At 38.5% G+C, this 15844-nt stretch overlaps 1 protein-coding gene across 1 annotated transcript in view; it reads right to left on the bottom strand.

Moving 5' to 3' along the window:
• The window catches only part of pcdh15b (protocadherin-related 15b), a 285327-nt gene that overhangs the window by 91435 nt on the left and 178048 nt on the right, over positions 1-15844 (bottom strand). The window contains exons 18-21 of the mRNA XM_057358597.1: positions 14374-14467; positions 8738-8866; positions 1307-1612; positions 670-897 (exon numbers count right to left, since the gene is read on the bottom strand). Of these exons, the coding sequence (XP_057214580.1) occupies positions 670-897; positions 1307-1612; positions 8738-8866; positions 14374-14467 (757 nt within the window). The remainder of the gene's footprint in view (positions 1-669; positions 898-1306; positions 1613-8737; positions 8867-14373; positions 14468-15844) is intronic.

Below are 15844 nucleotides of genomic sequence, written 5' to 3'. Positions count from 1 at the left end.
ACAATATTAAACTACATAAAGTAGTATTATTAACTGACCAAAGTATTACAAATGTGAGAATTATACATTAAAGCAAGGATTTTAAAGTTAGACTTTGAATTTTGATGTCAATTCCACTATTGCACACACGTTACACAAAGTATTTAGTTTAATTACATCAGAAGTAACTGTAATTAAATTACAGAAAAAATAACAGTAATCCCTTACTTTACTTTTTCAAGGGAAAAGTAATTAAATTACAGCAACTAATTACTTAGTAACTAGTTACACCCAACACTGCCTGACAAACACAGAAAGTGTGTGACTGATGCTTCGCAATGTATTTTATAATTCTCTTATATGAAATGAGTATCAGGCTTTATCACTAACAGTACACATAATGTATTTAGACCTCTGTTAGTCACTTAACATACAGCCATCTTCCCTTGAGAGTTATTGACATTCTGTGTGGCCGTTAATCTTCTGAGCGCTTAAACTCAGTCGACTACACAACAGAGGCCTTGTGGACGTAATGACCATTTCACACTTACTGACACATTAGCAATGCTAATCCAGTCTGTCTCCACAGGGTTTAGGATCCAGAACACCCGGGCGTACCAGTATCCAAACACAACATACACTGGTGTTACAGAAACACACGAGTCTGGGAAATGAAGGACATTCTCTTACGGTTACTGTGACGGTAACGGATGCTAATCCAGGCGGCATGTTTCCACTGCCTCCGTCTGCAGCCTCCACCACGAAGGTGTGTGTCGTCCCGTCAGGTAAGAGCTCCTCGAAGTCCAGCCGACGGAGAACTTTCAGCTCCCCGGTGAGAGGACTCAGAGCAAACATCTGTCTGGCGTCCACGCTCCTGATACGATACGTCACGTTTGCGTCCAGGTCAGGGTCCACAGCCTGCACGAGACACAGAACACTATATATAAATTTTGTCAATTTTGTCTGACTAAAACACATGAGTGAGTTACATCAATGACTAAAACACATCATAAAGTGATCCTGAAACAGTGAGAGAATTAGAAAGACAGGAAGAGAGATGAGAACCGGGAGAACACAGGCCTTTGGATGAGACTGTGTGTTTGTGTTCATCTGTGTTTCATGTTTACACATATAAACTGTCTTTAACAAAAAGTAAACAAACTACAGCACATATTCTAAAGAAAGCAGATTACTTTCAATTCAAGAATACAGACATCAAGTCAAGTTAAACATTGTGTGAGCAGAGAAGTTTCCCAGGGGTGAAATTCTCAATATGATGGTTTTGATCTGGGCTTGTGTGATGTGTTGAATATGCATGTGTACGTACGCTGACATTCAGGATGATCAAACCCGCCGGGCTGTTCTCTGGCAGAGTAACGTGATACGCAGGCTGAGAAAACACAGGGCTGTTGTCATCCACGTCCAGAACGGTGACGGAGAGCGTCAGGGCGGCCCGTCGAGGGTCTTTGGCTCCGTCCCGGGCCTCCACCAGCAGGTCGTAGTGATCACGTTCCTCACGGTCCAGAGGCGCGGCTGTGAAGACGCTTCCGTCAGAACTGATCCTGAACAGATCCCTGTGAGTGACCAGACGGTAGCGCACCTGCCCGTTAACACCTGAGTCCAGATCAGTGGCCTGATGAACACACATACACAATGAACACTTTCTAAACAACACTTCAATACAGTACAAAAAACTTCTAATGTATATAACCAAATACACTTCTATATATTCAATACGCGCACACACCCACCTGTCCATATAGCTGTGAATATATGAACTCATTACCATGCAAACTCATCAAAACACACTGAAAAGCACACGCACGCACGCACGCACACACACACACACACGCACACACGCACACACACACACACGACTGTTTGCATTTTTAGATTTTTTAAAAATATTGTTCTGTACGACTTATAAGCTTTTTTGTCCCCAATTGAGGTCCCCACAGTGTCACAAGTCCCCATGTGTTGGTGTGCATTCAGGTTTAGGTCCCCACCGGGATATAAAAACAAGGCCACACGCACGCGCACACGCACACACACGCACGCACGTACGCACGCACACACACACACACAAACAGGGAGCCACCTGCTTCAGCAGCAGGATAATGAGACGGCAGTAAAGATGTTTGACCTCCTGCAGGTGTACAGACAGGTGCACAAAGCTGTTCTTTGACTTTCTCATAGTAACCGCTATCTCTCTCTCTCTCCTCACTTACAAACGCAGTTGCTTTTCTATAATAACCATAAGAGTTGGCCCGCAGGACATCCAAATGAACCTTCAGAACAGTAAAGCATCTCTTTCCCCTACGCGGCCACTCCACTTTCTCCATTTACAGGCCTTAAATATCCCATTTAATGGCATCAAACAAACTCCCAACTGTGTTCTCCGCTTTTTATCCTTCCAGCGCTTCTGCCTGAAAGCAGCTCATTGACACACAGGCAAAGTGCTTTTGTGTTTCTCTGATAAGCCCTGAAACAAAGAGCCGCGAGACCAGCGGCTATAAATTCTACGGACAGATATAGAGACGCTTGTCTTCGCCAAAAAGGTCAAGCTCAAACTCATCTATGTGCTTTATAAAACACAATCTAGACACATCAAACCCTAAACTACGTATTTAAGCCAGTGACAAAAGGTTTATACAACGTGTCCCTTTCACTTGAACAGCATTCAGGTTTTTGATGTTCTATTATGGTTTGAGTTGTTACTAAGGGTGTGCAAAGCAGCCGGTATTTGTATCTGTATTTGTATTTGTTGAGGGGGGAAAGTATTTGTATTTGTATTTGTATTTGAGTAAAATTCAAAATAGGCGTAAAAATCCAGTTTTTTTGCGTTACACTTCTAATTTACGTTATAGTGTACGTAAACAGAGCGAACATGAGAGCACCCGACTGCAGACGTCAATAATGCAGCGTAACGGAATAATCTCCCGATCAAACTCCGCTTCCCGAAAGTTATAAACTGCCTCTGGAACCCAGTTAAGGTACAAAAATCTATTCAACAAAAATAGTGATGCACGCAGTGAAGTCTTTTTTCGCTCAGCCGAGCCTTCTCTGTTGCTGTGTGGAGCAGCCTGTGTCAGTCACCTCTTTTACCCCCCCCCCCCCCCGACTCCTGAATGTCACTCACTCACTCATGCGGGCATGCACTGCGGTCTCATGAGAAAACGCAGCTTTTTGATATAAAGTTTTTCTTGTTCCCGAATACAAATATTTTTTAAAGTATTTGTTCGAAATAAGTATTAGTAAAAAACACGCTATTTGTGCGTTTCCGAATACCGTATTCGGGTTCGGCTCCACCCCTAGTTGTTACACATATAATTAATGTGCGGCAGATTCTGGGATGTAACTGAAGTGCATGGTGACATTGTTCTTCCTAAAACACTCTATGATGTCTACACGCCTGTCCAAAGTAAAAGAGAAAAGTTTGTAAAGTCACTGGAATAAAAGGACTTTTTTTAGAAATAAAATGAAATTGATAAGCCTTTACGGGCTCACATCATTGCTGCTCAGCTGGGACGTTCCTCGGGCTGAACATTTTCTATTATGGTAAACGTTCCTCTGTGTCATTTTTTGCAAAGTTAAAATACTTGTCACCTCGGTTTAATATGCAGAGACAATTATAAGTAAACCATGTACACTCTTAAAAATAAAGGTGCTTAAAAGGGTCTTCACAGCGATGCCATAGAAGAAACATTTATGGTTCCACATAGAACCATTCAGTCAAAGAACCATCTCTTTCTTACTTTTTTATCATCTAAAGAACCTTTTTTCTCCACAGGGAACCTTTTGTGAAACAGAAAGGTTCTTCAGACGTTAAAGGTTCTTTATGGAACCAAAAGGAACCTTTTGAAGCACCTTTTTTGTAAGCGTGTACAGGCTGATTTCCATAAGGGTCTTAACACAGCACTGTATCAAAATTGTGTTTGTTTCATCGTTTCGGCAATGTAAATGATTTTAACCCTACACTGTATTTTAGAAATGACAACCTCACAGAAGTTTATGTTGTGCTGGTCAGACTGATCTACACCTCCCATTATGCACTGCAGGATGATTCTGTGAAAGATGATCAACATCCCAGCCAGATAAAAGGTTTTACCAGCATTCATTGCTTTAATAAATAATGTCAAATTCACAACAGACAGAGGCTAGTTTCTGATATAAGGTGTAAATTAGAGCTAAGAGCACTGTTCACCAAAAATACAGTTTTTTTAAATCATTTATTCACCCTCTTGTCGTCCCGAACCTGTATGATTTTCTTTCTTCAGCAGAACATAAAAGAAGATATTCTGAAGAGTGTTGATAATCAAACAACACTGAACTCCAGTGGTTTCCATTGCATGAACACAAAACCACAGAGACATTTCTCAAAATATCTTCTTTTGTACTTCACAGAGGAAAGAGTCGCATAGAGATGCCAGTTTTAATTCTATTGAAGTCATTTCTGTCATCGAGACAATCTTAGACGGATTTTTTTCAAACATTAATAAATAAAACAAACAACTCAACATTAAACAACTCAAAGCATTCTGTCCAACTTTTTTAAAACTTTACAAAAAAAGATAAAATGATGCACATAATTGTATAATAGCACTATGAATAAAACTGTCTGATAATCAGTTAATAGTGCTAATGTACATCTTATGGAAAATGTACAATCTTTCTTAAGACTATGTATTATTTCTTTGCTATTTTTTCAATTGTCTTTACAACCAGTGTTTAATGCAAAGCTGCATGGCAACAATGAAAAAAGGAATCTAGAAAAAAATGGAACTAAAAATAGTTCTGTCAGGTTCACTACCATCAAAAATGATTGAAAATTAGCATACATTTTAGATTAGCGGAATGGTTCTGTTCTGGGCAAAAACTCCCTGCCTACCCATGCAGCCAGCAAGAATCAGCGATAACCCCCCTCAGGGTAAACAGAACAGAACAAGCAGATGTCATTAGTTCTTAGTTAAGTATAACACATAATGTAAAGTCATTGAGAGTGTGAAAAAGAACAACAGTCGAGTCCCGATTGTAAATGTGAGGTGGACCTGGGGATGGAGGAGGGTTATTTGCTCCTGAGCAACGGAAGCTGTGATTGCGTCATATCTCTATAGGTAGATGAGGATCAGCTGATGCAAGCTTTACTCACATGACCTGCCAGAACTAACTCTATACGCTTGATTTTTCTTAACTGAATGTTAAGGGACATCCTGTGATTTCATATGTTTCTGACCTTTCCCTTTACTAATCCTGTTGTACAGGTCTGGAAATATTGGTGGCACTAAATTAATATCATTATACTGTATTTTGGTGATTTGAAGCAAACTGACTAACTGTCCTTCGCAAATAAACAACAACAAAGCAGTGATAAGCGTAGAGAGACAGCAGGGTTTTTTTATGGCAAGCTCGTGTAAGCAGTGCTGAACGCATTCATCTTCTGAATAATCCATGAAAAGTTCATTAAACTTGAATGAAGGAGCAGCACAGATACGTAATGGAAGTCACAGAATGTTATTGATCGGTGATGCTGTATGTGCTGTTGCTGTTATGATGTTTGTCCTGTAAACACGATATGACACCTTGAACGTGTCCAACCGCTGCACAACACTGAGATAAAGCTGCTGTAAGTGATGTTAACAGAACAACACACACTTCAATCTGTGTAATGAGAAAACACACTGATCTCTGTCAGACAACAGATAAAACTGCTGTACACTCTTAAAAACAAAGGTGCTTAAAAGATTCTTCACAGCGATGCCAAACCTCCACATCAAAACAGAAAAAGTCCATGGTAAAAATACATAAAGCTAGATATCGGGTCAATAAACAAGCTCTCCAGTGCAGATAAGAGCAGCGTCTCCGGTCTGAACTCAAGAGACTTCACATACGTTTACCACGCTGTGGTATATTTGGAGTGATCTGACAGAAGGTGTGTATCGGCTGTGATGTGAGACCTGTAATGATACGGACGGATCCTCTGCTGCTTCATGCTGACTGTAGGGGACGTTTAGCCGGTGTTAAGCTCTGGACCTGATCCAACGTTTCTCACAGGAAAACGTGTTTGGAGCCCAAATGAGTTCAGGACATGTGAGGGTTGATAAATCAAGCTTCTTGTACTACGCCACACACATCGCTTGATATCAAGAGCTAAACAAATCAAGTTAACAGGTTATTACGCACATGGTTATTTAACAAATAATTTTAAAAAAAGTCGAAAAAATATCGTGACACATGATTGTGGTAGTCACAGTCGTCACGAGGTCTTTAGTGTATACAGATGTAATGTGTAGTAGATGGTGTATGTTTAAGTGAAGTTCAGTTAGCGAGCATCAGCGCCAGCATCAGTCTGTGATTATCGCTCTGACAAAGTGCGACTCTATTAATCTCAACCACTAATTACAACTCTCACATCTTAACAGAGCCCGACAAACTCCTCATTACAGGACGTCCCCGAAGGTAACAAATTATTGAAATTACGCACATAGTTATTTAACAAATAATTTTAAAAAAAGTCGAAAAAATATCGTGACACATGATTGTGGTAGTCACAGTCGTCACGAGGTCTTTAGTGTATACAGATGTAATGTGTAGTAGATGGTGTATGTTTAAGTGAAGTTCAGTTAGCGAGCATCAGCGCCAGCATCAGTCTGTGATTATCGCTCTGACAAAGTGCGACTCTATTAATCTCAACCACTAATTACAACTCTCACATCTTAACAGAGCCCGACAAACTCCTCATTACAGGACGTCCCCGAAGGTAACAAATTATTGAAATTACGCACATAGTTATTTAACAAATAATTTTAAAAAAAGTCGAAAAAATATCGTGACACATGATTGTGGTAGTCACAGTCGTCACGAGGTCTTTAGTGTATACAGATGTAATGTGTAGTAGATGGTGTATGTTTAAGTGAAGTTCAGTTAGCGAGCATCAGCGCCAGCATCAGTCTGTGATTATCGCTCTGACAAAGTGCGACTCTATTAATCTCAACCACTAATTACAACTCTCACAGCTTAACAGAGCCCGACAAACTCCTCATTACAGGACGTCCCCGAAGGTAACAAATTATTGAAATTACATTTCTTTAATTGGAAAATCATAAACAGCGGCGTGGGCAGGGACTTTGGCGGGTAGGCTGGTGGTGTATGCCAGCAGAGCGAGCGATGGGCAGAGAGCGAGATGAGGGCACGGTAACACTTCAGCTGTTGGCATCATGCCCACGGCTTATTAACAGCGCTCATACGAGACCTCTGAGAAGTTCAGACGTCATCCTCTGGAGGATCAGTCACGCTCAATACAACACTGAGACGTGCGGGAGGATTTACATTCGACTAACAAACTAAAGTGCTTCTGCATCCAGAGGAAGAGAACGAACCCAGAAGAAACTGGTGTCACGACACGATTTGAACAATATTTCTCTAAAAGCAAGTGAGTTCAGGAGCTGTCCTGAATGGTTATGAGGATGTGTGACAGGTTTTTTTGTGGCAGGATCAATTCTAATTGTAACAAACACACATTTATCACTTGTTCACATATCATTCAAATCTATCCCTGTTTCGATCATGTTTTAAATGAGAATCGTTTATTATCACAACATTTCATTAAACATGGATTAGATTCATTAGCAACACTTTACAATAAGATTGTATTTGTGAAGAACGAGTTAATGCATTAACTAACATGAACTAACGATGAACAATACAAAATGTAATCATCTTAGTCTATGTTAATTTCAGCATTTACTAATACATGTTTAAAATCAAACACTGCGACTGTTAACATTAAATAATTTAATTAATGCATCATAAAACATTGTATTGATACTAAATTAAATATTAAAGGAGCAATGTGGAGATTTTAGTAGCATCTAGTGGTGAGTTTGTGACATGCAACCAATGGCTCACTCCACCCCTCCCTTTTGAATCACCATGGCAGCTCTAACAGGACAAAGATGTCGTGTGTTTTCACTTCTTTGACGAAGGAGATAACGTATTTATGAAACGCTATTGGTTTGTTATGTCAGCCTTTTTCATTATATAGCTGATATGCAGATGGTTTTAAATGAATCAAAAATCAGTTGGTGGCTGATATTCTGTTGCTCTTATTCTAGCATACCTGTGACCCAAGTTCACACGCTAAATCTGATCTTACTGTAGAGAGCTCAGAACTAAAACACGTTATATGTACAATATTCTACACAAGCCACACCCCTCACAGAGTTATGAGGAAACAAATCTCTCTTCAATAGCGTTCATTGTCAAATATAATGTAATGTCAAAACTCGAATTTCCCTTCACATATGCTAAACAAGACAGATGTTAATGATTTACACAATTCTTCTCAACAAAAATTCTTCATCAGTATGCCGAGCAAGCAGTGTTTCTCATTTCACATGTGCCACGCGCGTTTTCTACAGACACAGCAACAAAAGATTACTGCTTAAGAGTGAAAAAATGAACTGAAAATAAATAACTCCCATTACCACCGTACAACCGTTACCATCACAAGTGAACTCAAGAGGAAAAATACCAAAAGAAACATGTATGATATTAGTGCTTTATATATTTGATTATGCCTTTAACAACCAATAGCAGCGCAGCACTTTCAACTTCATTTCACACCGTTCACCATGTTTTACTCCACAGAATTCTGCAGATCAGCACAAAAAGTAAATACATCAATAAAAGATGTGCAGAATGAGGACTCTCTAGTAGAGATGAAGTGAAAGAACATGACTGTGTGTGTGTGAGATCTCACCTTCACCAGACCCACAAAAGCGTTCGTTTCTTCTTCCTGAACGGTGACATTGAGGGGCAGCAGAGGATCAAACACGGGGTCATTATCATTGACGTCAGTCACCACTATATTCACTGTAGCAGAGCAGGTCTGAAAAACAGCAAACAAACAAACATTCAAGTTACATCACTGGATGAAGCCGCTGGTCTTACAATCACATCAACAAATCAGAAATTCCCATCTTCAGATCCACATCCCAACTGTTGAATTATGCAGGACTGCGTTTGTTTGCTTTCATAAACAATCATTTATTTCCTCTGATTAACGGACGCCCAACTTGAGAAATTACGAACATATTTGCATCCATCATCAGCTATGAATGGGGTCTAATGAAAAATGTCCACAGCTGTTGAGCGGATTAGTGTTTCAGTGTTTAGATCGCCTCAAACTGACGCCCGCCAGCAAATGATCACGCCGCTGAAGATGATTCTGTCTCCTTACAAACAATAATTAACTGAAGAATATGAGCAATGAAAATACACGAATATTCAAAAACACTTAAGAAATGGAAACGTGTTTAAAGTGTCAGGTGTCTGGGAACGAGAGCTTCATTAAACGTGTGAATCTCAAAAACAAAAAACAGACAAGAACATGTCACTGTTGAAAAAAACAAGAAATGATATTTTGCATAAATAAGATAAACGCCTATTTTTAGGACCATTATGATCAAAAGTGAGATGAACGTCTTCATCTTCATTTTCTAAAGTTCTTTTTACTTTTACTTGAGTTTAATTTGATTGTATAGTGTGTTGTTAAGAGTGTTTAACCAAGCATTTCACTATATATCATACTGTACGTGTCAAATAAAACGGAAATATATAAACATAGAAATGATTTTGTTATTTGTTTTTTAAATGAATCATTAAAGTATCTATATAATCTTGAAATGTGACTATAATTCTAATTGTATAAAGACACCTCAATTTGCAACATGTATTTATGTATCAAAGTCACAAATAAAAAGTATATGAAAAATATCAGATTGCAATCCAGACATTCAAGACCTGATGGTTTCCACTCATTTTGTCTGATACACTCTTAAAAATAAAGGTGCTTAAAAGGTTCTTCACAGCGATGCCAGTCGAACCATTTCTGGTTCCACAAAGCAAAGTTTTTATAATCTGAAGAACCTTTTTTTCGCCACAAAGAACCTTTTGCGAAACAGAAAGGTTCTTCAGATGTTAAAGGTTCTTTATGGAACCAAACGAGTCTTCTATGGCATCAAAGAACCTTTTAAAGCACTTTTTTAAGAGTGTATCTCTGAAACATTTGCTTTAGTTATTTCCTCTTAAATCTCTGGAGTTTATATCGCAGACAGGCATCGAGGAAAGCAACATTTCATAAATTCAATGTTTTGCCCCCTGTGGTTTAAATGTATTTGTTAAAGGTTTAAATGCTGCTGTTTTTGGCAGACTGGTCCTATAAATGTTTCATGTGAAGGCAATAAAGCCTGTTGAGTTTGCACAATGCTGTGGAAACACATGGTGGGTAACATAAGGTGACGTGATTCGTTTGTCAACAACATCACAAACAGGTTCACAGATAAAAGATCGTGTGATTAGGACCCGGGAGGATGGCGTTCATCTTCTGGAAATGTCAAGCTTGAAATTGTATTATTAAATCTGTGTATTTACAAAATCAAATCTATTCCAGCCATAACACGCGATGTTAAAATAATAAAACAACAACGACGATTGAGTGATTCGATTAAATCAATTAATTACTCATTATAGAAATGAATCTCTTCTCTTTTACCCCCTTTTTATTAAATTTGAATTATCATTAGTCAAGTCAAGCCTAGTTAACCGGAAACAACACTTTTTTTTACAAATTCTTCAATGGCTGGTTGTTGACAAAAGCTGCCGTGAAACGATCATGAAGTCTGTGTGTGTGTTCGCTCCATCAAATGTGCATCAAAACCCTCCGCACGTCTAAATGGGCACTTTTCTGCTGTAAAAGTAACCGGACTCATCCTAAAAGTGTGGCATCACTGAACGAAGGCAGAATGTTTTAGTGTGGCGGTCGATTCTGTCAATAAGAGTTCAGTGTTGCGTGGGGCTGAAGAGGTCTCACTTGTGGAAATTGTGTTTGTGTTAAAGTGACTCTCTCTCTGCGACCACTGCTCTATTTTCAGAGTCAAGTAAAGAGCAGTTTTAGTGACCTCAGGGTGGATGGAGGTCAAGCGTGGATTTATTTTGTCATGTCTTCTCCGAGCTTCACCCTGGAAAGCACTGTTTATTAAACTGGCTAATGATCGGCCGCTTTAGCAAAGGTCACTGTATTTTAATAACTTTCTAAACACACTTTCTCCAGACCTACTTCTCAACTTTACTGTGGGTTGGGGCTGTAAGCAGAGCAGAGGTCACGGAGAGTCACCCGTGGGGAAATGGCGGTTTGGGAATGAAGCCTGCCACTCATCAGACTTTCATGAGGTAACCACACAGGGATGTCCTGGTCGACAGGCCAGACGAAGATTAAAGCTCAGAGAGTTTGACCAATTAAGATGTGCCCTGAATGATTCTGGACTTATTAAACTATTGAAAACTCTACGGGTAAGATTTTGCCTTCATGTGCTCACGAGATTTGAGATTTCAAGCCACTTTTATTACAACAGCTATAAATTGAATCCAAGAATAATCACAGAACAGTATACAAAACCTTAGATAAGAAAAACGAATTCATCAAATCTCACATATAGCCCATTTAATACCAAATCAGTCAAGATCATTCATTACTTTAGAATAATTAAAATCTATTAAGATTCTGGATTTAAAAGAGTTAGTAAACACTGCCTTTAAATCATTGCAGACCTCATGATGATTTTTTTCTTGTAAAATAAATTGCCATGTTGCATGTCCCAATATAAAATTAAACAACTGACACTGATATTTACGACTCTGAGAGAGAGAGAGAGAGAGAGAGAGAGAGAGAGACCAGAGAAGGTTGTTGATAATTAAAAAGCGGGTTGAGCTCATTTATCTCCATCACTGCTGCATTATAAGATGCAGCTCATTTTCCTCTGTTTACATCAATCACAGTGAGAGGCGAGAGACCGGGACACACCGGCAGTCCAAACATCTACCACATATCAAACCAACTCTGAGAACACTTTCACAAGAGATGAGAAAACCAAAGACAACAATCACAGAGTGAAACATTGACTCGATTCATCGACTGACTGACTGTGTGCTTCTCTTTCACATTTATAAACATTACATTAAAGGCCTAGAGTGGGATTTATAGCGGCCACTAGCAGTGATTTTGAGAATTGCAACCAATCTGTCAGTCCTCTGCTCACCCCTCCCTTTAGAAACACGACGATTGGCCACCACATTACAAAAAGATGTCGTCGGCTGAGACAGCATGTCTTCTCATGTTGATGCAGGGAAGAGATCATGCGGGCATTAGAAAGACTGTAGAAAGAGCGATGTCTTATTTATTGCATAAAATAAAGGGTCTGTGGATTTTAAGTACTGTATAAAAAGAAGGACAAAAGTCAGGACCTGCGTTAATGTTGTAAAAACTTTCCAGCAGAGACGCGTTACGACCCGCGGTACTAAGGCTTTTAGCGGAGATACTCACAGATATCTATGGAGATATTTTCAGCAGAGAGACGTTGGAGAGGAGGTTGCTTTGATTCGGATCAGTATATGACTAACTTTGGTTTTTCTGTTTGTTAGAACCAAAATATGTGTCATTGTTTATCTGGAACCAGTGTGCTGCTTGTATTTACTTGTGTAGTCTTCGCTTATTTTATTCATTGCATTATTATTTGCGTGGTCTAGCTACACTGTAAAAAACAACCTATAAAATCTACTCAATAAAATTGAGGTAACAATTTGCACTCACTTTATAGGAGAATATTCTACCCCATATTTTTGAGTAAAGAGCACCTAAATTTATAAGTTATAACAAACTAAATTAAATTGGGTAAATTTTACCTTATATATTATGCAAGTAATTACTTAATAAAATTGGGTAATTTTTACCCTTTGACAGCAGGTATTGTTCATCTACCTAATTGTTATTAGTAATATATAGCCGATATAAAGAATTAAATGTTACTTATTAAGAGATGGTTGAATTTACTTAAAAATGGTGAAAGGAGACTGTAATTACATTTTTCCAATGAACACACTTATATATTTTAAACACTTATATCCTCTTACATTCAATTTCAAGTGACATACCACTTCACTTTTACAATTACTTCTTGAACATCTTCCATTTTAAAATAAATTTAAATTTAATTTGCTGACACAAACATTTCAATGTGTTAAACCCTAATGCAAGTACAAAAGAGCCCTTCTATTCAAGTTCAAATACAAGTACAACTATTGCTCACATTACAAATTCTTGAACATTTTCTATTTACAACCAAACCAATGTCTTCACTGAATGTCAAAATATACATTCAAAACTATTTTATTATTCTTAACATCAATTTCAATTGACATGCAAGTCCTGCTCAGCTGTGGGATTATGCATCACCAGCACTTTCACTTTGTTTGCCTTTCAAGTTCTCCTACCTGTTAAAAATAAAAACAAAATGCATGTCAATTTTTACATTAGTTAAATAAACATTATTCACATATCCTCTTATGTTGTAAGGGCTGTCTCCGTGACATTCACCACCTACTGTATATTATCTAATATCTGCGACTCGCCTCACTTGTACTGATAACAAAACAGCATAACTTCTTTTAACCCAAAGGAGAATATAACGGTAGAGCTTACATTTAAGTTAGTCAACATTTGCATTCATGATGATATAAAGAAGTTGAACAAAAACTTACCGGCTGCTCCACAAATCCTGTCAGCGAATCTGAAGAGGATGCGTCTCATGATTCCTAATTTCCCGCCAGCGCGCATGCGCGCGCACTCCGCAGTGTCATAGCTAATATTTTCGTGAATATTTTACCTTGTTTTTTTAAGTTGCCATTATTACTCATAAAAAGTTGGTAGTGTAGGTAGAATGGACCCATTATTATATATTTTATTCGCTGACCAATATTTTTAGGTAAAATTTAACTGATTTTAATGGGTTGTATTTAACACCCTCCAGAATATTTTTTTACAGTGTATGATGAAGGTAAGCATTTCATGCTTGCATTGCACAGCACGTTTGAGGGCAGAGCTAGCTAACAGTAAATAGCAACGCTGATAAAGGTGTTTGATCTGACAGCAAGATGGCAGTTAAGAGTAAGTTAGTAGACGTTTTCCCCTCTTTGTAAAGTCAGGGACAACCGGACCACTTACCGCAGGGTAGAGGGAGAGGAAACGCGCTTTGTAGAGCTCTTTGTCCATTTAGGGCTACTGTACAAAACGTGGCGGCGAATTCATTGTATGTAGGCCCGCTCTGTGTGTAGATAGAAATAGTTTATTCTAAGGTAATACAAACATAACGGTTCATTAAGGAAGGTCTTTATACACCTCTGAAGAAATAGTTTTGTATATTATATTGCAGTTCTGTCAATACATCCTCCTAAAATCCCACATTGCTCCTAGCTCTGCTGATGATGTCATAGAGATCTTGCATCATTCATCTTTATGAGCAGAAGATTTGCTGAATATTTTCAGCTGTGACAGCGTCTTACCCCGTCTGGTTTGCCATCCGACGCAGTGACCGTTAGTGTGTAGTGATCCTTGATCTCTCTGTCCAGAATCTTCGCCAGCATCAACAGTCCAGACCTGCAAGTTCAGACAATGTTATACAAGTGAGGACAATACAGCTTTAACACTACAACAGATCCAGAGGAAAGCCATCGGTGAAGAGAGCCGCAGGAGTCCACATTCAAACTGAAAGAAAACTGGAAAAGGGTCTATATGACGAGCCACGGCCAAAATGATTTTCTGCTGAAATGAAGTCATCAAATATATATATATACACACACACACACGCACGCACGCACGCACGCACGCACGCACGCACGCACGCACGCACGCACGCACGCACGCACGCACGCACGCACGCACACACACACACACACACACAGTCAAGCAGAAATATATTTTACATTTCATTTTTATGTGATACTTTTGCTGTAAACCTGCTCTTTCCTCTAAATTAAATAAACTAACTGAAAAGTTAGTTTCATCAAAAGACTGAAAAGTTTCTCTTGTCATTACAAACCTTTTGATCTGAAGATCAATTTTGTCTGTTTTCTAAATATAATAGCACAAACCTATTTGTTTCTTCCATTTTAAAACTAAAACTGTATTTAATAAACCTCAAGAAACTGCTTGATACTGTAAAACGACAACTGAAGAGATCATTTCTGCACATTGTGAAGAGAGATACTGAATATAATATAACTGAAGATACTGAATATCCAATATAACATTTTTTAGATTTCTAATTCTGATTGTTTTATATAATTCACAAAGTTACATTTTTGTTATTTCATTACTTTGATGGGTTAACTATTATTCTGCAATGTGAAACAACAAGAATTCTTATGTGAAATTCTTGATTTCGAAAAAAAATCGGAATGATTTTTTTTGTGAAAAAAGCACAAAAAAAGATTTACGTTCCAGATTTATCTGATGCTAAAAGTCTTAATGGCACAAGAGTCTGAGGTTTAGATGGCTCACCTGGCTCACACGCTCTCCAGATGAATCTGATGCAGGAGGTGACCGCTATCTGAACTCAAATAATGAGAAAATCTAAACGCCATTTAAAACTTACATTTCTTTCACTCTAGAATCTATCAAAGTCATTCTGAGCTTTAAATTTCCATTTTGCTGACTGTATGAAAGGAAAAGTCTAAACCTCCAGCCTCCATGAAACTGCTTTTTAAACATATACTTTATATATCATCATTCAGCCCGCAGCCATACTTTATCCACCGACAGACGGACAGCTCAATCTGGAACTCTGTGGGGAGCAGAAGGAGGATTGGATGGAAAGGAGTCGTAACACTGAGAGTAGCGCAGGTAGTCACAGTCATTCTGCTCATTATTAAAGAGACAGAACGAGTTAATTAAAAATGCATCTTGTTTGTCATATTCTTTGTGGAGGATTCAGAGCAGGATCAGATGCTTTACTTTGGGCTTTGATTGAAACCC

This window comes from Triplophysa rosa, linkage group LG18 (genome assembly GCF_024868665.1).
Source record: "Triplophysa rosa linkage group LG18, Trosa_1v2, whole genome shotgun sequence".
Lineage (NCBI taxonomy): Eukaryota > Metazoa > Chordata > Actinopteri > Cypriniformes > Nemacheilidae > Triplophysa > Triplophysa rosa.
This window is presented reverse-complemented; position numbering and strand designations above follow the sequence as displayed.